A 24,991-nucleotide genomic window follows, 5' to 3' on the forward strand; every position below is an offset into this window, starting at 1 on the left:
ATAACCAGTTCTTGCACGTCGTTCAGAGTTAATAAACAACGAGTAAGCACAAAATGAGCAGACTTGTTTAGTTAGGATGGGAACATGATGGCGCTAACTGTGATGTCTCCCAGGGCCTGGAGGCGATGTGTGAAACGATAGAGGAGTGCTGGGACCACGATGCGGAGGCGCGCCTTTCGGCCGGTTGCGTGGAGGAGCGCATCTCTCAGATTCGCCGGCTGACCAGCCCCCCTACCTCGGACTGCCTGGTCTCCATGGTGACCTCTGTCACCAATGTGGACTTGCCACCCAAAGAGTCCAGTATCTAGTTCCCAACCCTCCACTTCCACTGCCCCCCCCCCCCCCCCACCTCCAACCCACTAAAACGCATTGACGGCAAGCAAGCGAAACCACGCTTTTCTTCTCCTTCAGCCTCAGCGGATCTCAGAAAAACCCACATGAATGCAGCTGCTATTTTATCCTGACATTTCTTATTATTACTGTTGTTATTTTCTTTCTGATTGGATCAAAATTACCAGCACACTTCTTCTGTACTGTTTGCTTTTCTTTTATCAGGAGTTTATGGACATCTTAAAGCGCATTCAGGTGCCGACTTATGAATGCTGACAAGGTGCAGGTACCTCAACCGTTCTCAGCTCTCAGTCGATTATTTTGGTTTAGTTTATTCCTCTTTTTCTGTCTCCTGGACAGGATTGCCTGTGACAAAACCAACAAACCATTTAACCATCTACCAAGTTGAACAATACAACAATGCTGCAAAAACCTTGTAGGAACATTGAGACTGTTACACAACTAACCTTCCTCAAGGAATTTTAGTTTTCTGAAAACTTTTACTTTCCGACATTGTGTGCTATACAAACCTTTGGAACTAACGGGTGTCTCCAGAACACAAGAAAAAGTGTAGGATAACTGGACTTTTTTTTTTCTTTTTTTTTTTGCTGTGTTCAGACTGGTGTCTGGATGGGGTCAACAAAAAAAAAATATGAGTGGATGTTGAAAAGATAATGGCCTGCATTCAGAGATTGGACTTCATAGGATCTGGATAGTGTATTTGGTATGGTATAGAACTACTTCTCAGGTAACCATTTTCAAGGGGGCAGGAGATGCTGATTTGAGGTGATATCGCAATGTGTCCCATAAAGTTGGGCGAGAAACAGAATCGGCGTAATTGACGTGTCGGCTGGGGAGAACTATGGCGGGGGTGCTTTTCTGACACAGTTCAGAGCATTTTTTGCTGAGATCACAGTGGCGCCTCATCATGGAATGTGCCCAAACAACCACAAAAACACTAAACTACAAGAAACAAAATAGGTGACCGTGGTGAAGATATGCATGAACCTGAGATTGAGCGTGTGTGACTGTTTGTGCGTGTGTGTGTGTGCGTGCATGGTGATGAGAAATGGCGATTAAGATCGTGAAAAAAGTTTCAGCCGAAAACAACTGAGGTTTAGGTTAAATGTTTTTCTTTTCTTTTTTGATGTTGTCTTTCTGTTCTGTTTTTCTTTTTATTTCAGTGAGTATATTGGACATTGGGAGCTAAGGACCTAGACTCTATCCACAAGGCCCCGTCTTAGGCCTCAGCAAAGGTTTAGATTCTTCACTGCTGGCGAGCTGGAGGGCATAGTACAGTTGAAGCATCACAGCCTGGTTCCTATGTGTTTACCTCTTTCTCACAGGGACCAAACATAGAGTTTTGACCGGTTAGGTCCTGCATTGTTGAAAGGTTGCTGACAGTGCGCTGAACATAACTATTGGTTACACTTTCTTGTTCATTAGAAGAAAAAATTTAAAACATACAAGGTCCTTTTTTTGTCTTAAAAGGCTGCGTTTACATGGGTAACCCTTTTCTGAAATTGACTCTAATTGGCCTTTTGACCGATCACATCAGGTCATGTCGACGCTTGACCGTTAGGCAATTTTTTTTGTTCATTGAATTCCAAGGAATTTCAAACCCATTTGTCCTGACCTGGATTTACAGAGAATTTTTTAATGCCTGTAAGTATTCATAAAAAATTATAAAAGGAAAATTGAATAACAGCAATTTATTACCTACTAGCTAATAACTTGCTAGCTACCACCTGTAGCCAGTCAAGAAGCTAGCAAAGATGAATAGACTGCAACGTGTGTAACAATCCATGTAACTAGCTAAACGGAATCAATGGAAAAAAAAAACTTTCTCTCACACCAGTAAAGCGTCTCCACAAACTTTTATGATCAAAAGCGCCCAAAATACAGGTTTTACCTGTGGATAGAGTGCTAATGGCGTTTTCCGCTATTTGCACTTTCAGTAGCCGGATTGCCCCTAGTCTGAGAAGAAGTCCATTCCCAATGCATCTCTGACCATCTCCTGAAGTGGTCAGACGGATCTGAATACACTCAGTCCTCAATGTGACTTTTTGTCTAGACCTATGTTTTTAGAGATATATTTGCTTAGCATTTTGTATATATATTTTTTTTCATAAAGAATGTGGGAAAAGAAGAGAGTAGGGGGCCAGATTTAAACTATTCTGCAGCAGAACGTGTTGACAGGAGGCTACGGCTTAAAACCCTTGACACGCCCTGGGCCACCTGACGTGTATTTTTAATGCAATCTTTGTGTCCTGATAGCAGAAGTCACATGTATGTGTCAACACGTCTGGTGCTTTTCTCACATCACGTTTTTCAGAACTAATCTGATTGGCCAGATCGATTAGTGGTTAAACAATATCAGAATGGGCTTGCCTGTGTTAACGCAGCCAAAGTGGCACACAAGAAATCACATTTCCTTATGCCATAATGTAACAGTGAATGTCCACAATGCTGCTGTTTCAACTCAAAGATGAATATATTTCTGTATATTCCTTTATTTCTGTGCACAAGACAAGAGCAAAAGTAAGTTGGTATAGATGACAAGGCTTCCGATTTGAAAGAGAACAACATAAACAATAACATTGAGTAGAGAGAGAACATAAAACAAAAATGCTTAAAAAAACTATTGTTCATGAACCACAGACCACCTCAAACCAGAAATACCTCAGATTTTTCTACGTGTATGAGTTCTGTTATATATTTTGTTAGTTGTGTTGACTTATAGTAAGTATATTTTAATGTGAGTTTTGCGGGGGACTTTATTATATGGGAGTTTTGGAAGATAAAATGTCCAAAAGAAGTGCTACCACGTCATGTTATGTAAATGAAAGAATATCGTGTAAATAGCTGTATACAGTTGTAGAATTATGCCTATGACAACTGGGCATTATTCATTATTTGAGCTGGCTTTTGCCTCAACTCTTCGTTTCCTATCTGTTACCTAAAGGGACATTGAACCTTGCATTTTGGTTCCTCCCCTCAAAAAAAACAAAAACAAATATCAACAAACCACAAGTCAATGTGTAATAGTTTTGCATATCCCATGATATATTGTGGGTTTGACATTGCTTTTAAAATGTATTTTAATGACTCATCCCATTCCGTAAATGGTATTTATACGGAAGTACCAACAGATATCATAGAAATTCCTTAAACAAGCAGCGCATCTCCTAGATAGACTCAAACAATTTATAGCATCTAACCTTTTGAAGCATAAAGTAATATTTTTGTTAAATTGCTTTCCGATTGATGATTGATTTAATTGGGGGAATGGTTTAGTGTCTCTAGATTCTCCTGCCCTTCCTCTCCTTTCCGCACACATTGGTTGACATGAGGCAGAGTGGCTTCTGCTCCTTAGAAAAATGCTACACCCTACTGACGAGACATGTTCTTTTTCATGTTGCCATGTGTTTTTTTTTTTTTTATGAGGTACTGCATCTCTTAGCAGTGTTCCACATGTGGGTATGTGTGTAAGTGGGACCATGTGGACAGAGGTATTCAGGGTGTTTTCGGAGATACCCATGGTTAAAAGCAAGAGACTCATGACTACAGTTACTTGTTGTTTTGAACCCCAGTGTTTGATATGAGCCCTGTGAATCTTTGAAATCTTAGAAATTATGAAAAAAGCCTCTTTCATATTGGCCAAGACGGCAAGAAAATAAAGAAGAAACCCTTGCTCTGTCAAGCACGCCCGTTTAGTGCTTAGGTTTCTCTGAATTAATTCACCATTTTATCATATGTTTTAAGCAAATCCGGGTCATGTTTTTGTCAAATGATCAGGTTGATATTCAATGTCCATCTTTTCAGGAAGCTTATGGCTCATTGGTTTACAGGATTTTTGCTAAATGTATCAATATAAAAAAATTGCTCGTTTGGATATAAAATGTAGCAAGCAATATCTACAGCAATAGTCAAATGGATTATTTCTTATATGAATTAATGAACTCATAGGTACTGTAGTAGGCTCTTGAGCTAGAGACCAACCAAACATAATCTTTAAGATGTGCTGTTGTCAAGAGGATAGTTAATGGGTTTGTGGATCCCAAGTCGTTGTTTTGGGCGTAGTGCTTGTTGAGTTACGGAAGAACATGTAGCCAAATTGCTTTAACCGATGTCTGCAAAAAGTGAAACCAAAGTTTCAGTTTTTTTGTGTTGTAATGAGTCCTCACTCAAACTTGGCTGGGTAACATTTCTAACAGCTCAGACAAAATATTGTTCTGCCCTTTGGACCCTTTAAATGAATATTACATTTTTGACCGTTCGTTGACCTGCTTTAAAACAAATGTTCCTCTTTTAATTGTTTTAGTGAATTCATTTGAGAAGGAAGGAGAGTTCATGATGGACTAAGGTCTGCGAAAAGAGTTGTTAGACTTCAAAATGTACATTTCTGCAATTTCTATCCAAATAGTGTCCTCAAAGCACTCTAAGCATTACATATGCTGTGTGTAGTTAGATTTAATTTTTTACATTTTTTATGGTCAGTGTTAAAGTTAATTAAGCATTACCAATCAGTGGTTTTGGAATTTTCGCTATGACGGGAGAGGCAAGTATTACTCTGGTCTTTCATCATTGTCTGGGATTTTACTCTAGTGCCATTTTAATGAATCTGCGTCTTTCTAGTTGAGCGTTTTATCTGAGAGCTTAGGACCAGGAAGAGATGGGAGGGATGGGAGCCGGACTGGTCTTTCCAAATTAATATTTTAGCTTTAGTGCATGGTAAATTAGGTAAAATCAATTGTATATTTTTACCAGTACTCACATTGGGGTTCATAATGACAAATCTGGAAGTCTTGGAATATAAACAGCATGTAATATCAGTAACATTGCTATCCCGGAGTGAATACCCGAGGTCTTCTGATATCGTGCCTTTATTTTCCTCATTATTGCTTAAGCCACTGCTGCATTGCCACTCGCTTTATGTTATCAGTACCTGACAAAAATGATATAAATATATATATATATCATTTTTATCATATATATATATTAAACTCTTAAAAAGCGACCAGCTGTAATTCTGGATGCAGTCTTAGATCCAGGCTTTTCAGGAACCAATTACCTCAGACCTCATGTGAAACAGTGTTGCTAGCTGGATAGTCATCAATGCTACAGAAAAATGATGTACACTTTCGTCATACCAACAAGAAACCTCGTTTGTACTGGTGTAACATGTATGATGAACCCCTTGACAATGTGAAAAAAAACGTTTCCTTGCCGCTAACCCCCCATCCCACCTCAATTCAGCAAAGAAATTGTATTGTATGGAAAAACATTTTCAAGTGCTTCCTCCGTTACTTTCCCCGCTAATATTGTTAGTGTACACTGGTTTGACAGCTAAATATTTCATCTGGCTTTATTGAAACATTGTTTCTGGTGATGGCTACTGACTGAGGATTTCTTAATTTGTTGCAACTTTCCGTTGGCTGTTATGTTAAGCAAAAATGCCCTTACCACGCTAATAACCATTTACCCTTAGACTGGTTATCAATCCCTCATATATTCTTATTTTTATAGTTCCCAACTATTTATGAGCATATTTTTGTGTTTCTACCTTATTTACTGTGCACAGGGAGACTGTCTGAAGCCATTTGAAGATTTTCCCAGAGATCAGTGTTCAGGTCTGGTGTCAAACAGCAGCAGCAGGGAGCTATGAGGCCAAGCATTCAACTTCCTCCTTAAAGTATTACGATAGTCCCCAGTAGGGGAGAACTACTGATTCTGAATGCCAATTGCTACATGCTAAAAACTTCCAAAATGTATTTGTAGCTTCAAGGTTAGTGAAGCTTGTGCTGTGCCTCAAAACGCCACTATTCCATACAGTGCCTGTTTCTTTAACTTCATTAAAACAAGGTGGGATTTTTTGGTTGGTAGAACATAACGCATAATGCCCCCCCCCAGCTCTTTTGTGGCTCCTCTACATTGGAGGTATTCAACCAATCGAAACAAAAAATATATTTATTCCACCACCAGGATTGATTCACTGTTTTTTCTCCTAGAACCACCAAAAGAAGGGTGCAGGATTCGGCAAATGGATCAGGGGGTGTTCTTTATTGTTTTGTCAAGGGGTCTTATTTAAAAGTTATATTTCTAGACCAGGATACGTATGTGAAATGTAAATGTTGTACGTTAAGTTTCACTATTGTAGCTAAATTGTAGAGCAGAGATGGCTTGTACTACTGATTTTAACATAAATATACTAAAAACAATCTGTATAAGACAAAATGTATACAGAGATTTGAGCTTGTTGCTGTAACCCCTCTTTTGGATTGAAGAGTATGTTTAAAAGTTTTATATACGAAATGCCCTGGAAAAATCCAACATCCATTGTATTGCTGTAATGACATGAGGACTTTTTGAACGATCATTGTAACATAGTTCTTTAATTTGCAGTGGATCATTGTTCCTTTTTACTGTGGTAATTTTAGAACTCAGTATCCAGAGTTTGAAATAGATTTGCCTAGTTTTTTTGGGGTGTGGCTGTTTCTTGCTTTGCACTTGGTGCCAGAATAAACCAGTATGAATGTAGTATTTGCCCAGTGTGAAACAACAACACCCTGACTGTTAGAGGGAAAAAACTAGAAAGGATTATTTCAATTTTATCTTTTTGTATATGAAAGTAAACAATAAAAACTGTTTAAATATTTGAATAAAACTGAATGAATTCATTTTGCCAGAAGGCATTTCAAGGTCAGTTCTGTGAAAGGATGTTGCCACGAGCAGCCCTGCAGATATTGCAATGAGCAAGATGGCTCCCCTCTGTCATAAACTGCATCTAAACAGGTTTGCTACATGCTGTTACAGCGTGGTACCACATTACCGAAACACTGGAGAAGTTGGCATTGCACATCAATGCTTGAGGTGTTTTGTGGAAAAGTACCCACTTCGCTGTTTACTTAGTTCCCACATAGCTGTTAGCTTGCTGCTCAATCCACATTTTAATTCTGGTAGGTAGGATAAGCCTGAGATAAAGCAACATGGCATAAAACATACAACTTCAAGATAAACAATTCATTTTAATTCAAGGCTATAAATGTTTATTCATGGCAAGTCTGTGAATGTCTTTGAGTGCCCCAGCCCGAGCCTAGAGTTTAACAGCTTTGAGGGTGTCAGATACTATGTGTACTCAAAACAACATTACAGTTTATAGATCACTTTCACCCCCTTGCACCCAATTTCCTCTAAGGACATCTGAAAGGAGTTGTCTAGTGGACCAGGATGTGTAATCTCTTCTTGTTCCTGATGTTTTTTTTTTTTGTAAATTAATTTTCATTTAAACGTGTCCTTCGCCTACTTTGGGTGGCCAACGTTTACACGCTTCATCAAAATATAACAGTAGTGATCTTAAACATTTAATAGAACTTTCAATCAGCTAAGGCTTCTATTACCCCTTGAGAGCACATCCAATGGCAAGATATCTAGGTAAGATCTAGGTAATTCTGGAAAATAATATAAGCCCACTAGAACTAATATGCATTTTTTTTAGAATAGCGTGGAGGGTTGTTTAACGGGACGCTACTAATAGCCTTAATTTCATGTGGCCAGAGATCTGTGTTAACTGGGGATACAGGGCTTACACTGAAAAACACATAAAGTAAGGTTGCACTCAATGGCAGTGAAGTGTGGGGTCTGCTAACAAATCAAGAATTTGACAAATGGGACAAACACCCAATTGAAGTATTTAATTCAGAATTCTGCAAGAGCATCCTAAAGGTACAGAGAAAAACTCCAAACAATGCCTGCAGAGCAGAATTATTAATTTCCAAAAAAGAGTCAGCAAATGTTATAATAATTTACAAACCAGTGACCCCCACTCCTACCACTATAAAGCCCTGAAATGCCAAGACCTGAACATAGAAAAAAGGCCCCTTACCCAACTCGTCCTGAGGATAAGTTCACTGAGGATAAGTAACACCTGCTAACTCAACAAATCCTCAGGACAGCACCCAAACATCTGGCCCAACCAAATAAGGAAAAATATATCTCATATTGGAAAGACACTACAAAAAAACAAAGTAAACTTCAATGCTATTTGGCTCTAAACAGACAGTTTGCCACTGTGTACTATCTGACCACTGTGACTGATCGAAAACTGAGGAAAGCACTGACTATACAGACTCTGCGAACACAGCCTGGCCATAGAGACCAGTCGCAGACAAGTCTGGCAACCTGGAGATGCCAGGTTGTGTTTACTCTGCCCACAGAATGAAGTTGAAACTGAAACACACTTTCTCCTAAGGTGTGATAATTATGTAGAACTGCAGGCAACTTTCTTCCTCCAGATTGAAAAAACGACATAGAGAATTCAGAACAGGGACTGAAGTAGAAACATTACAATGCATATTGGGTGAGAAGACCCACTGTGCCATTTATGGTGCAAAATATGTTGCATCATGCCATACCCGTAGGGACAGCCAGTTAACCCAATAATCCTGCACCCAATAATCTTACACTAACTACACCTAGATGCACAACAACACACACAAAATAATTATATGTGATTCTTTTATTGTATTTAAAAGTATATATATATATATATATATATATATAGAAATGTGTTAATAACTGGATGAACCTTTTTATTTATTTAATTTTTTTTAATGATTATCGTTACAATGTAAAATGCTTTGGCAATATTGTTCAGTTGTAAAGACCATTTGAATTGAATTGAAAAGTGCTGTTGCAGAGTGTTCCGGTTAATAAAATACGCCTTTCCAAAAGTATTGTTTCAATAACTTAATATTGTATGGAATTCGCCGACAGCAGAGGGTGATGTTTTCTTCTGCAAGTACCTTGGCGTTAACCCTCGGTTCTCTAATATCTCTGGAAAAATGTGACACTCAGAAGCGTAACATCGTTTTACTTCCGGGAACACAACCCGAGGCAGACTCGAGCAAACCAGGTCAATGGGAGAAATACTTAAATATATATATTTTATTTTAGAAATAATAATCACAATAAATATATTCCTGGGATAACTAATAAAAGACTAATAAAAAGTAAAAACAAAAAAAACTACCAAGAACATTGAACACAGGGGTATACATTCAGACAAAAAGACACAAGGCTTCACATATACATAAGGTTCGCATTGCTTTGTAAAGTTAAATTAAAGTTTCAAATATTGCATAATTATATGGAAGTAATACATAATTTGTGACACGACCCGATGACGTGCTTCCTTGACGCCATTGTGCCAGCTACAAGCGTCAATACGGTTTTCGGTTGAGAATCACTTTTTGCTTATCTTGATTCTCCAAACTCTCAGCTCTGGTGGTCTAGAGAAAGCTCATGAAAATCGAAACCGGCAAATTATAAACACTAAGCGCAATTTTGTTCCACAAATAAACAAGAACAATTGAACGCTTTTTCTCCAATAATTTTTATAAAGATGGCAGCGAATGTTAAATTATTCAGATTTGTCGGCGGTTTTGTGTTAGGAGCTGCCGTCTCCACTGGATCATGTGTTGCAGTTATTAAACTTTACAAAGAAGATGCAGAGGACCAGAGAGAGAAAGGTAGTGAAACATGACTTTTAAAAAAATTGCAGCTGCCATAGCTACTTGCCAAGTACGTATGCTCACAAGCTCAACCATATTCAAACGCCGATCCGATTTATTTTCACGTACTGCATAAATGTAGCTATTGTGTGTGAGGTCTGTCTGTAAATTACATCAGTGCGTTGTTGTAGTTCCTCAGGCCCAGCAGGACATAGGCCGGTATGGCTTCCCCTTGACAGGAGCTGAGATACGTTATTACGCCAACCATACATTGTCTTATGACCAAGCCAGGAAAACTCCAAGATGGGTGGCAGAGCACCTGTCTCATGAGAAACTATTAGGTAATAGGCTAATTTTGCTACTTATTTGATTCTAACAGTGATAGATACAGTACGAGAGAAATCCTTGGTGTAATTCCCTTGTCCTTGGTGCCCCAGGAAAAGCTGACAGAAAGCACTGTAAGTTCAAGCCAGACCCCAGTATCCCAGAATCCTTCTCTGCACACAACACAGACTATCTGGGCAGTGGCTGGTCCAGGGGCCACATGGCTCCTGCAGGAGACAACAAGTCTTCAGAGGTAGGCTACCAATATATACCGTCCAACATTTGTCCTCTGATCACACATGAAGAAATTCCTTGCTGTTTTGAAAGACCAGAACATTTCCTGCTGACAATGTTTCTCCCTCCCTGGCAATGATGGCCAATTTGGTGAAAGATCCTTATATGATATACGAGTGGGAATGTAAGCTTCGCCCTCTCCATTGAGTCAACCAATCATATTAGTTTCTGCCTTCAGGGCACTCCTGGCTCCAAGAATCAAACTAGTTTGCATTGGTTAGCTTGGCTCTACAAATTAGTGACTATGAAATTTGGGAGACCCCTGGTTCTCTTTTTATTAGTCAGTGCTTTTTTGGTGGTGAGTTAGTCTCCTTTAATTCTCTCCTGTTGTTTACCCCTTAACAGCAGGCAATGGCTGAGACCTTCTACCTGTCGAACATTGTTCCCCAGAACTACGAAAACAACGCCGGCTTTTGGAACAGGTAGATAGCAACCTATTTCTAAAAATGGATATTCTTATATTTCTTGGCTCTAAACCCTGTATGAATACAACCTATGATGAAATGAAAGCTGAAGCCTAATTTTAGCTCCTTGAAGCTCAGTTGGTAGAACGTGGCATTTGAGACACTTGTAGGATTCTTGATTCCTGGAATCACTCGTATGTAAAATGTGTGCAGCATGTTTATGAGTTGGATGAAGGCATCTGCTAAATGACACATTATTAGTTGGAATTAATCGTTTTTTCACTTTCGACTGTAATTAGGCACCCAGTAAAATAAAGACTGTTGAGTGTGTAGTACCCACTTAAATAAAGACTGTTGATTGTGTGTAACACCCAGTAAAATAAAGACTGTTTCATTTTTCAGACTGGAAATGTACTGCCGGGATCTGGCTAAGCGCTTTGACGACGTGTGGGTGATATCAGGACCTCTGTCTCTCCCTGAAGAAGGGGAGGATGGGAAAAAGACTGTGTGCTACCAGGTAACAGAGTATTTTGGAAATATAGCACTTTAATATCCAACTTGAACCATTATTGGGAAAATACAAATCTGACCCAAGATTATTGACTGGGGCAACTTCACCCTACACCACAGTCCACTCACTGGCAGTCAACCTAGTCTGTGTGATAGCCCCTACTGCAAATGTTATGGCAATGATCATTGGTATAATTCAGCAACCAGACACAAGGGGTGTGGTGTTTGGCCAATACACCATAGCTAAGAGCTGTTCTTAGGCACAACAAAACAAGTGCCTGTAGACAGCACTTTGCTGTGGTACACCATCACCATACCTTATTAGGTACACCTGCTTGTTAAATCCAATAGCCAAACAGTGAATTATGAGGCTGCAACTTGATATATAAAGCATGAAGACATGGTCATTAGGTTTAGATATAAGAATGTGGAGGACATGTGGTCTAAGTTCCCTTGACTGTGATATGATTGTTGTTGCCAGATGCGGTGGCTCTAAATATCTCAGAAACAGCTGATCTGGTATTTTAACGCATTACAGTTTCTTGATGTCACAGAAAACGGTGCAATAAACTAAAAAACGTCCAGTGAGCGCCACAGAAACCCCTCGTTAATGAGACCAGTCAGAGGAAAATAGCCAGAATCAATCATGCCGACAGTCTAACAACCACTCTTTACCACAGTGGTCTGCAGAAGGGCATTTCTGAACAAACAGTGCGTCAAACCTTAAAGCAGATGGAGGCAATAGGGGATCCTACCTGATTCTAGATAGGTGTACCTAATGGAGTGACTAGTGAGTGTATACTGCCGATGTACTAAACCAACCCGTCGGCATTAAGGAGTTTAACCACAAGTTGGTGAACAGAGGGAAAGCTACACATGGTTCTTTTTGGGGATATTGCTGCTTCAAGGCCACTAGATGGCACTGGTGAACAAAACATCACATTCGCTGATGGCTCAATTACACATTTGTTGTTCATTCTGGGAGACATTTCAACGACATCCAAATTGTCATGAGAGAGAATCTTCCTCTCTCGCAATATTATAATAATTAGTCCACATCGTACAACCCTTGCTATGTTCTGCTAATGGTTGTTCAGTTATTTTCACAGAGAAAAAATAATCTAACAATCGTAAATCTGTGTCATAATGTTTATTTGTATTGTTATCATATTATATAAGCCCCACCAGAAAAAGGATGATATAAGTGTGTTTGCGTCCGCCGGTGAAGCTCTCCAAGGGCCTGTTACCATAACTCAGATCTGCCATGTAAGGGGCTGTACTCCACCCACCTGGGATTTGCCTGTGAGCTGAACCACACAGATGGATCCTTTTAGGATTTCCTGTTACTACCGCTCTGCCATGACCGTGCCCCCTGTGTAGTGCCAGGCAGTCCTTCCCTAAGGGATTGGGAGGTTTTGACGGGACTCATGTGGTTGCCCACTTGAGGTTGGCACTGCCAGCCCCTAACAACAATCGTGAGGTGACCTTGAAATAGGCCCGGGGTGCAGACTTAAGTTTTAATTCCAGATGATCTCCTCAGAAGTGGGGTCTCCCTGCGGTTTATCAGGGAGACCCCACAGTCCCCAGTCCCCCCTATCAGCAGAAACAGGGCACCCACCAAGAGAGAATAGAGAGTGTAAGAGAGCAGTGAAATCTCTGTGTAGAAGGCTTGCCCTGTGTCCTTATGGGAAATCACTGTTTGGAGATTGGGTTAGTGGAAGACTATTGTTTTTTTCCATTGATTGTTTTTTCACCCATTGAGAAGTCCCCATTGCTTTGCATTAGTCCTTGTCCAATTCCCATACTGTTGACATTTTTCTGCAGTGTAATATTTCACGTACAGTTTATGCAGCGGTTTTCACTTGTCACAACCACAAGAGGACTGACCACCCCTCAGGGTCTGGTTCCTCTCTAGGTTTCTTCCCAAGTTTGGACCCTACTAGGCAGTTTTCCTAGCCGATGTGCAAACCGGATTTCCAAACATCCGTGCTTTTGATAGATTTTATTTAGTTTAACAGACTCCACAAATGCATGGGTGCTGTCAGTGCTCTAGAATGCATACAAATATATATTTTTGTAACCACAAAATCACAAACAATGGAACTCTGATTTGAGCAAACACACTCGTTTGGAAATGGTAGTAATAAGTTTCATATCCATCCAGTCTTCATCACCAGTCTGCCGTTGCGCTCAGATGTCTTGTTGTGGATGTGATTACATTGTTTGAAAAGGATTCATTTTAATGAATTTGTTTCAGGAGGACAGAAAGCAGGGAATGGTATGCCAAGTTTCTCTATTGATTTGTCCCCACCTCTCACTTTAATCTTTCAACCTGATTGGACACACACCATTGTGCATTAGGTTTTGTCATAGCGGGCCGTTATACTTGTAGCACCTGGCCTCATTGTATTAGTAAGGCAATCAAGCAAGCGACTGTGGTTAAAATACATTTCACTGTATACAACAAATTGTGTTCACGTAAAATGTTCTACTCTTGGAAAATCATTATGAAATTATGATTTTGAGCTGCAGATAGACTACCAGTCAGAGCAGCTGAGTAGTAACTGAAGGCATACTGGATCATATCCCTGAGCCAAAAAAGATTCGGTGTCATGCTGTACTTGAGTGAGACAGGAAATTGTTATTGCTCATTGAATTAAAAGACAAATAAAAACCAAGATATTATTGTGAAACAAAGCATTTCAGTATTCACTATTTCAGCAATTAAGAGGCTACTTTAATCTAGACATGAGCAAACAACGATGACCATGAATCTGGGTGTACCTGTCTTTAAGTTCTCAGGACACTGAAGGGATATGGTCCATCTGTTCTTCTACGAGGCTGCCATAACTAACAGGCTGCCCTGCATCACAACAGCATAGTGCAAGATTTTCAGTGGCACAGATAGAAACCAAATAAGCCATATGCATAAATGTTCATTTTAACATTATTGGACTCCGTGTGTTGCTTCTTTTTGTCCAGCTTATAGGCAAAGATGACGTGGCAGTCCCCACTCACCTATTCAAAATCATTCTTGCTGGGAAAAACAAATCCTTTTCCGGTACCTTGGGAAACAACCAATCAGAGGACTTGGCTGTTGGAGCCTTCGTCGTACCCAACCAGCCTATCGGCTTCGAACGCCCGCTGACAGACTTCCAGGTGAGCCTATCAGAGCTGGAGAAGATGTCAGGCCTAATCTTCTTCCCCAAAGTGGAGCAGACGATTCACAGCCTCCCTAACCTGTGTGAGAAGGACTCTTGCCACCTGATGGACTTTAAGGAGTTCACATTGTACCTCACGGGCAGGAAGGTGGGTAGTGCCCGCACCAGAACAAAGCTGGAGAAGAGCATGGCAGAGCTGAAAGAGAAGGGCATTGTTCCAGATGACTACCTACTCCGACTGTACCACGAGAAGAAGAAGGAGCTAGAAAACAAAGAGCAGAACCTGGCTCATCCTCCTTGAGGCAAACAAGTCCAGCTCTGCCCGTTCTTATCAGTTTGCTGACTAATGAACACAACCATGGATTATGTGAAGGTCCATTGTGGCTCTGTGGAGTGAGCAACTGGTCAAATAGCCATTAGGATGTGGGTTACATTATTGATAATTTTTTTATTTAGAATGGCATTATTGCTGTTGTCAATGGTAACATTGTAAAATACTCATCTGTCATTGTATCAATATCTATGTCTTATCATGACCAACAATATTTCTGTTCTTCGCAGCTACATGAAATTCATTTTGGCTCTGCAACTCATGTTTTATTAGAGTAGCCCTATTAGCACAAACACAATAACACATGTAAAAATACCTTTTCCAGCCTTTCACAACCCTGTCTTAAATTCCACACCCCAGATATAAAAGTGGAAAGAGGCTTGACAGCTTATTTCTAAGGATACGTAGGCTCTTAGTGGTTTTTTGCTGTGATTTCGTTTTTAAAACAGCGAAAGACATTCTGAATAATTTTAGCTGATATTGGATTATTAATATGCTGAAACGTTGTGGGGATCTGGATGTGCACATGCATTCATGAGTCTGAACTATTTACAGTTGGCTATGAGGTAAGCATCAGTGAGCTCAGCAATAAGCACCCGGTAGCAAATTATAAGCATTGCTCAAGTGCAATGAAGCCATCTAACCCGGGCGCGCTCGGTGATAGACACTCCGCGGCTGTATAAAATACAGTTATTAAACACCGGCCATGAAGGCACACGTTGATTCTGGGAGTCTCAAGCCCCCAATGGGGTATATCTTGCACTTGTCTGCTGTGTGGAAGGAGATGACAGTTTCACGTAGAATTCCCTTTGATTTAGGAACTGTACACAATTAACAAGACTAATAAACTCTTGGATTGGCATGACAAATCTAAATTGGGTAATGTATTCCAGGATACACAGTAGGTTACAGACTCTTAAAGATAAAGTCTGGGTTATTTGCGAATCACATCCCATTTTGAGCCAGAGGTGTAATGTATTGTTCAGCGTTCATGCAGGATCCCTTTCATGCCTCCGTTAGCTATGAAATGTTTGAAAGGGAGTGGTCTTCATGACATAGGGGACATATGGGCTCATACAGTACATGGCATACATAGCAGTACATTACATACATAGCAGTACATTACATACATAGCAGTACATGGCATACATAGCACACCATTTTCAGGGACCGGTTTTGGCTCTTAAGCGCTATGGAGTATAAAATTCAGATTGACCTGCTCCGCACTCCTTCCAATTGCGACGTATGTTTTTGCTGCCAGGAGGCGTTGTTGTTTATATTACGCCAGACGTGTACGGCTCTCTGTGCCTTATATCAGGTTACTTTAAACATGTGCATTAAGTTTACGTTTCTTGGCAAAGACCGGTAACTGGTGGTCAGAGCAACAACCTGGCCAAAATTAACTCAGAGCGCATCACTGTGCAGCTAAAGTCAGCTGAAACTCATCAAACTGCCTGTAACTGTGTCTCGAGCAGGAACGCTCTATCCGGCGGGATTCCGCCGCTGAGAGCAATCAGAAAAAGGATGTAGAAACCACTAGTTGCTGCCCACGACCTCCCCAGGATTTCCAGTCTCGCAGAGCAGTAAGTGATGGGACTCCAGCGGTGCCGTGGGCGGTGTGGACACCGTGTGACTGAGTGCAGTCTATTTCAGTCGAGACGTGCGAGTCTCTCCTGTGCGTGTGCGTCAAATCTGGAAGTGTGTGTCCCGTGTACTGCGGTGGCTTTGTGTGACATGGACGAGTTTCTTCTCTGTGCTGTTGCTGTATGTGGAGCAGGTGCGTTGTCTAACCCAAGGCTGTAATTAGCATCCCCAATCTGCTACAGTGGCGGAGTGAATTCCCTTATAAAACCATGTGTCATTGAAGCAATTAGCGCATCCATGCACGCACCATACAGTGGCCTGGCGAGGTAAACATTGATCGGTTAAGTATGAGGGTGTTTCGGGCTTAGAGAATTTATATTTATATTGGGCCTATTATGGTGTCTGTGGGCAGCACCACTGAGGCAGTCTGGTATTTTTTCATAAGTATAAGTATTGCTGATGTTTCATCATGGGAAACCGCTGGGTTATAGCGATTAGCCAGGGGACATTAAAGAATTCTAGAACCATGGCGTTTTGAGATTTTGGAAAGTGCAATCAAGGAAAGCCCATTTAAAATGCATGCTGGACTGCCTTCTTGCCATAATGCAAGGTAACTCAACTGATTATTTGTCTTGCAGCACATTTAGATGAATTGCGTGCGTTTGTTGTAATGCAGTCAATGCAAGAACTGTAGCCTACTCACCTGTTCGGTAGGGGCTACATCCCTCCGTGCGACGTGGATGTCCACCACGGTCACATGGACGTCCTCGATAGGGGGAGCCCTCGAGTGGATGTTTAGCAGGACGACCCTAGACAACCCTCAAAACTGTAATGATTTTATAATGGTGTCCTTATCCTTCCTGACGTATTCTTCTCTAGTTTTGCGTTTTACTGGTGTCATTGTCACTACTGGTAGCATGAGCCTGTACCTGCAGCCCTGATGGTATCCGCCGGCTTGCATTACACAACATCACTCATCGCTGTCCGTCTTGCTCCATATCCCGCTCATCATTCCCGATCCCCCGTCCGTCATGCTAAACATCCACTCGAGGGCTCCCCCTAGCGAGGACGTCAATGTGACGGTGATGGACGTCCACGTCGCTACGCGGGGTCTAGCTGCCTCTCCCGTCCATACCGTCCCACTCAACATCCCGCCCAACGTCACTTGTCGCTTGTCCGTCCTGCTAAAATTCTACTCGAGGGCTCCCCTTAGCGAGGACGTCCATGTGACCGTGCTGGACGTCCACGTCGCTCAAAAGGATGTAGCTGCCTCCACCTGTTTCACTTCTACCACCTTTTAGAAACAGAAGAGGCTAATTCAGTGGGCAGTGGAAGTCGTTTAGGAATGCCATGACATTAATGTATCTGAAAAGTAACCAGTAATGAGAATATAAAATTACTGACAAATGAAGGCTAACTGCTTAATAATTATTAATCTGTACAATTTTAAGTACATCATTATTTGTTTGTGACGTGACATTACATTTGTTTTATTTCGTTTTTACCAGTCAGGAAACGTTGGCTATAGTTAGCAGGTGGAATTTGACATTATAGATGGCTTGATAGCAGTCCTCTGGATTGTGAAGACCCCCAGAGATAGAAAATTAGCCCGTCATGGTTGGATAGCTGGCATACGACTATAGCGCTATCTTGCATGATAAGTGAACGACGTCTTCCTTCGCAAAGGTTATGTAAGGTGGCATCCTAGGATAGGTGGATAATGGCAAACGGGCAGAAATGTTTACTGACCTGGGTGGTTTATGTTTACTTCTGGTTGGGTGAGAACTTTTATTTTTCAAACAATTTGTGTAAATTAGAATCCCTTGTTGATATCTATTTAGATATTTTCTGTGAACCTGCATATTTTCGTTTTTCGCTGTATTACAGTATGAAGCATTAAATGCGATCGATATCGTTAGGTAAACCCATGCTTGCCAGTACCAGTATTAGCCTATTTATTATTTCCATCTTAACAGAGCGAAAGATTACTTGTTATACTTTTAATTTATTTGAGCACTTATTGATTGTCTGAATGGACCCCTATATGCCTGTTCATATAAAAAGGTTGTTACAATTTCGCACAGCCACCCAACTACACAGCCAATCAGGAACCGTTTCCAAAAAAAACGCTCCCCACCTACAAATTGATCTCCAAATGCGGGTTTCGCGGACACAGATTAAACCTAATCCTGGACTAAAAGAAAAATCTGATTTAGCGGCAATTTCAACACATCAAGTACAGAGCCAAGACAAAACATTTGTCAACGTCCAAACACAGTTTCTCCCCGCTTGAATACCTCCATAGCGTGCATTCCCATCGAGGCTCTAAATGGTCCTGTCCCAGCTTCCTCTCCTCTCCTCTCTTTGCCCCCTTCCCCTTTGTCTGCTGAGATCTGAAAACACTAGACGCTGGGTAAGGACAGTGAAAACAGATATATCGAAATCGTTAATCCCCCCCCCCCCCCATTGTGTTGTTTTCATAAGCCGACAGCATGCTTGCTTTATTCTGGACGCTCTGATTTTCTACCCGCTGTGGCCAGCAGGTGGGGGTGTTGGGTTATGCACACACAACTCTAGAGTGTTAGCGGTGCAATTGTATTAGTGAGCCGATTACAGCATGTCTTAAGAGTTGGTCATGACAGTGCAGTTTGATACCAGCTGGTTTATGATCCTGCTCTGTAGCCCAGAAGTCAGGTTTGAATTGTGCGTGTGTTGATGTAGAGGACGCAGGAGCTGTGAGATGGTGGGGCTGAGGGACATGAAAGGGGGGGGGGGGGGGCTCAGGTCAAAGGATCTGTGATTAAGAATAGCCTTTTTGTCCCCATTGCCATAAATTACATTGGCCTTGGAATGCTCCGCATTATCTCCTAATGTCATCTCCCTAAAGGGGCTTACAGAATGACTGGGGGAATAATAACTGGTTTCTGCTTTACTATTTCCATGGTCATATTCATTAGGGCGGTTGTAGCAAGATGTTTTATTTCTTTTTGCAATGGAAATAAATAAAGAATTGTTATCTTATTAAGTTAATGAAGTGTAGTCCCACCCCATTTCAGTCAGTATTGTATGGTTGGTGCTTTATCAATATGACCACAGTCATATCTATACAAACTGATGAAATTAGTTCATGAATATTTATAGCATAGCCTTGTATAGCTGACTTGTCCTGCCTCCTGGAATACGCGTCTGTCTTTTTTAGGCCACTTTTGCCTCCTTTGTCTTATTCCTAAAACTAGACCCATCAAAAATAGAAACAATTAACTTTCTTAAGTGCTGGGAAGTAGGACAGATAATATTATGCTTTGTGTATCCCGGGCCTCCAATAGAAGTTAAGGCCAGTGGATAATGGTCTACATAATGGACTCCATGAAGGGTCTCGTTCTCTACATCTCACTCCCTTTCTGTAAGGTTCTCTCCATCTCACTTTCCCTTGACCTTGCTGTCAAAATAATGAACTTCAGGAGAAGTTGCTTCCCATCTCCGTGTCTTTCCTTCCATCTCTCACTTTATTTCTCTCTGTCCCTTGACCTTGGCCTGGTGTCTCATTAAATTAGAGTGACAACGCCACCCGGAAAGGCAGGGGGAAATGCAGAGATGTTCTGAGGTCAGGTGTCCTGGAGGATGGCACCACGCGCTGGGCTTTGAGGACCACTCACATTACGGCTGAGTGCGCCGGGCTGGAGCTGACACACTGTCTGCGGGGCAGCGGGGCTCCGGTGGTGCTGTTGCGGCGGCCCGGTCGTCCCAGGCCCCCCTCTCGCTGTTTGCTGATTGGACATTCCCGGAAGCTCGTCGAGGACGGACCCTCGCCACACGATTCGGTAGCGGATGATGGCTTTAACTGTTTACTCTGTGGGCCGTTGAACTCAACGGATGAACTGTGTTTAACGATTAGAGCACATGGGATGAGCACCCTGGTGGGTGGGTGGACTGAATGGCAGCGCGTGATCGTCCTTTTTGTTTGCGCGTCATTTCATGCAACAGTGCAGACATTTAAGTAATGGAAGCCATGCTGAGAGTGATGAGCTTGGTTTTGGCTACTGTTAAGCTTTTATGCGTGGTCATTGATTTATGTCAATGTGTCAGTCCAAATGAGTCCCAGGCCTATGATGGTATCGCCAATCAGTCTCTTCCTTGATTCAACAAGGTCCTTCTCAGTCACTACAGGGTAGTCCTCCACAGGGCTGTGAGCATGTGTTAGTGCATAGGTATAGTGTTTGGACTTGAATTAATGGCTTCTGAAATTATTGGGACGTTCCTGCATCTGTGCCTTCTTTTGGTTCTCTAATCTATTAGTTTGGATTTGAAATCAAAACATTTCTATAAGGTTAAAGGTGCAGATTGTTTTGGAGGGTATTTGTCTCTCTGTTTCAGGGCAACAAAGGTATTGGGACATTTAGCTAAACAATTTGGAACATCATTTATATAGAGGGATAAAATAGAGTAGTGGTAGGGACAGCAAATCGCAAACCGTAACAAATGCTTACCATAATGAAGAAAAAAAGAAACACTGGGAACACTGGAAAGTATTGGTGGATGTCAGCCAAGACCATTCGCCAACCTAGAGAACTACAGAGGGTACGCTGCCAGATAGAAACCTGTAGCCTCAAAAACAGGGCCAAAAATTCTGATTAGCCAAGTTAACCTCCAGATTTAAATCCAATTGAACGTGTTTTTAATTTGATGTCAAAATGAACAAATAACTGAAGACGGGTGCAGTGCAGGTCTGGCAGCGCATATCCAGTGTCTGGTAGGCGATTTATGTTCAGTATTAACTAACCATACTCTCAAATGAAAGATAATAATGTTCATTTAAACCTTATATTAACTTTGATTTGATTTCCAATCTTTTGGAATATAAAGCCAAAAGGGGGGGGGGGGGGGTTCACTGTCCAAATGATTAGAGGACACTCTGTATACGAAGTGCAAAACAATTTCTGATTGTGTGGTTGAGCGTTGCAGTTTGTAGTCATCTCTGTTAGGTGGAAGACAAACAGGAGGATTAACCCACGAGAGTGAGGTCAGAGACTCCCACCAGAGAACACACTCATTTTCCTGGGCCAAGACCTCATCAGGAACGGGCTACCATGGCAACGCTATACAGCAACACACTACTCCCCCCGGACACCCCCTATCACCACACACACACACACACACACCATATCTTTTAACACATGGCGAGAGAGGGAGGGACTTAAGGAAGAGAAAATGATAGAGGGAGATGTAAATTACAGAGAGGAATCCCGAGTAAAAGACTTGGGGAGAGGGAGAGATTGGGTTTTGTGTTGACACAGTAAATACAACAGTAGCTTGGTAATAAATCCACAGTGTCTTTTGTTGACCTGATTTGTTAATGATAATAATGAATTTAAAACAAATGACAGCCTGCAGGTCTTATAACTAAGGCATGAACCACACTCCATGTCGACTGTCCCATGGCACCTAAATCTAAATCAACCGTAGTTGGTTTCATCACAGCCAATAATCCCCAGACTAAGTAATTGACAGGACAAGACAATTTCACGCCAGCTTCTGGTTAGAGCATCAGAAAAACATTTGCCCAAAGTTCACCCAAACCAGAAATAAAATTCCCTCCCATACAAGCCCTTGGTTATTGGGTTGTACCTTTCCCATCCCCCTAACCATTATCACCAGCTATGTCAATGTGACCCTAGTGAATTCCAGGTTGTAACATTTTCAATAGGTTCCCCACTCTCCTGGGCCAATAAAATTGCTGGGCTATTGCTAGCTATTTTTTTATTTAATTGTCTCCCCCTTGATGTTTGCCTTACCAGCAGCTACTCTTCAAAGGGGTCCAAAACAACACGATGGGTAACACAACACTGATAAACCGGTTAGACGAGCAGTCACAAATGTACGACACTGCAAAATACAATTAAAAACATTTGTGTAATCATGTGTTAAAGTGGGAGTGGTGTGGTGATTGTGCGTGGGTCTATTCACCGGCATCAGGCCTGGTCAAATGAAGCCCAAATGCCAGTTGTAGCTTTCCCACTGGCGCGTATGCACACACACACACACACAGCACTGCCGGCTCTAATAAGAAAGGCACACCAAGACACCCATGGGGCCAGTGCAGCTGAATGTGCCCAGTCAGAGTGCGCTGTCACTTGCTGGTTCGTCTGGATATCTTGGTATCCTGGTCCAAAGACTGATACTCTTAACAAATAGCCCCTTCCCACTGCCTCTCTGTTTAACACTGCTTTCCAGGCGCTGCTCCAATCTACTGCTCACCCTGCTGTTTCCTTACGTCCCCTCATCCCGGGTGGTCATCCCCTCATCCCGGGTGGTCATCCCCTCATCCCTTACTCTCATACCTGCATCCCCAGCGGTAATCCTCTCATCCCCTCATCCCCTGTTCTTACCCAAATCTGCTGATCCCTGGTGGTCATCCCCACATTCCCTTATCCCTTATTGCCATCCACTGATTCGCTCACGCCAGGTAGTCTTCACCGTGGGGTGGCATCTGATTGGCTGAGAATGGGAATGCAAAGGAGGCACATTCCGGTACACTTAACAGAGGTATGGGAAAGGCGTGGCCAACCCATCCGTCTGCAATGTCACCCCGCCACATCAACCTTCACTGACAGCCCAAGTTATACAACACAAGTTCCCCTTGTCTCACTCATATATCTGACCAACACCCCCAGGGACTGAGAGACGACTCAATAACCATCGTTGCAGGATGGATGGCACACTCTCCAGGCCTCGTCTTATGCAACACATAAACAATTCAGTCCTACATACTGTAGCCTGAAGCATTCACGTCGTCTGAGGTTGATGCTGTGGGTTATAAAGTGATAAAGTGAACGGAAGCACAGACACGGCCTTACGAGAGGTCGACTTACAATGGAAGCCACTATGACATGTTAAACATTTTAAAGCACCGCAGACAAAAAACTGATGTACCACAGGGGGTCACATTTCATCCCTGCGATGTTCTGCCAGGTCTGCCGGGCTCCTCCGATTGCTGACTGGACGACCTCAACTGGTTAAAGCCACGTGTCTTCAAGACGGACAAGGCCACATCTAGACCCAGAGGGAGCTGGTGGAGGTTGGAGAATACACCGCTATGCCGCATGGATTGTATTCTGTGGCAGCTTGACACGGGATTTGATCCACGTTGCCTGTATGTGTTTGTGTGTGATAAGAGGTTCTGGGGCGGGGGATCTGTGGACACCTGACACGATGAGCGCGCGCGGACCTGACTGCTGCTGTGTCAGCGTTGTCCACGGGTTCGGACCACAGCGCCGAGTGATTGACTGGAATGAGCCGGGGCAGGTATGGTAATGGGCACGGTGTCTTCGCCGTCAGACACACGGCGCGCACGCTGAGCCAAAGTGACAACTGTCACTGTGTTTTAATGACAGACGCACCTCGAGGGGACCATCCAACCGGCAGGTGAGGTGACCACGCAGGCAGGGGAGTCACCTATACATCTATTCATGTCATGTTTGTGCTTACATACCCTAAAGCTATATATTTATATATGTTAGGGATGCACCAGTACATTTACCAGCAATCAGTATTGGCTGATTATAGGAAGAAAATGTAATAATTGGTATTGACCGATTGCTTTAAATTTGTCCAGTTATTTCAGACCAATTGTGCTGAATAGATATCTAATATGTTCCAGTAATTTTTACAATTTTAAAGTGTCCTATTGTTTTATTATATATTTGTCTTTGTTGAAGTCTAATATGCTATTTACAACATTTGCTATGGCCAAGCATTTTATAATGTACCGTTACAGATAGAGAATGTGTATATCATATCATTTGTAATAAAATAAAGAAAATATAGCAAAGATTTTAATTTGAGTTTGTTAAAACTAGAAGCATCATCCGAAGATTAAATACATTTATGCCAGGATGTACAGGTATAGAAATGTTGAAACATTGGTAACGCCTGATTTTATCAGCAGTTTTCTGACTGATACATCCCTAATATAGATATAGGGTACTAGCACTGATCTCATTAAAGGCATCACAATTATTTCCCTTCCACAGTACACTAATGATCAGGACGTATGGTGGTTGAGTTCCCAGGCTATTCAACATTTTCGCTGCTGTTTTTCTTACTTTTCCCTGTCAACTTGTTTGTCCTCCTGTGTTTGTGTGTGCAAGACTACTTTTTCTCAAACACTGGTATTTTGTTTGTATAATATTAACACATTGCTTTTATCATGACATTTGTACATTTTCTGTTTCTATAATACTCAAATACTACTGCAATAGAGTATAAAAGTGGGATTTATTTCAAACCTGGCTTAGAAATGTTTATCTTTGCATACAACTATTGATCAGGGCACCTGCTGGGTTAATTGCTAACCCCACCTGCTTATTTAGCCATCATTTATTTTCTGTTGGTTTTACCAAGCGTCTGGGCCTTTTAATGTAATCCATAGGGTGATTACCTAGGGACGTTGTCTATTAAGAGTCGACTTTACAGATCCTATTTGTTTTGGCCACTCGCGATCAGTTAATATAATTCCTGTTTGTCATGTTTAGTTCGCACACT

At 41.8% G+C, this 24,991-nt stretch overlaps 2 protein-coding genes across 3 annotated transcripts in view; both read left to right on the top strand.

Moving 5' to 3' along the window:
* Positions 1 to 6,988, top strand: part of acvr2ba (activin A receptor type 2Ba) — a 42,961-nt gene extending 35,973 nt beyond the window's left edge. The window contains exon 11 of the mRNA XM_013139687.3: positions 114 to 6,988. Coding sequence (XP_012995141.1) covers positions 114 to 308 — 195 coding nt within the window. The 3' untranslated portion in view covers positions 309 to 6,988. The remainder of the gene's footprint in view (positions 1 to 113) is intronic.
* Positions 6,989 to 9,513: 2,525 nt separating this feature from the next.
* On the top strand, positions 9,514 to 15,245 carry LOC105030613 (exo/endonuclease G). Of its 2 annotated transcripts, XM_010904573.3 has the most exons (6): positions 9,514 to 9,860; positions 10,034 to 10,183; positions 10,280 to 10,419; positions 10,806 to 10,882; positions 11,267 to 11,381; positions 14,357 to 15,245. In XM_010904573.3, exons 1-6 carry the CDS (start codon positions 9,734 to 9,736, stop codon positions 14,834 to 14,836), a joined length of 1,089 nt encoding a protein of 362 aa, XP_010902875.1. In that variant the 5' UTR covers positions 9,514 to 9,733; the 3' UTR covers positions 14,837 to 15,245. The 2 variants fall into 2 exon arrangements, with proteins under 2 accessions (XP_010902875.1, XP_012995085.1); XM_013139631.3 differs by lacking the exon at positions 10,034 to 10,183 and having other exon boundaries at positions 9,771 to 9,860; positions 10,222 to 10,419.
* The last annotated feature ends 9,746 nt before the right edge of the window (positions 15,246 to 24,991 follow it).

Source organism: Esox lucius, chromosome 21 (assembly GCF_011004845.1).
Source record: "Esox lucius isolate fEsoLuc1 chromosome 21, fEsoLuc1.pri, whole genome shotgun sequence".
In the NCBI taxonomy this organism is placed as follows: domain Eukaryota; kingdom Metazoa; phylum Chordata; class Actinopteri; order Esociformes; family Esocidae; genus Esox; species Esox lucius.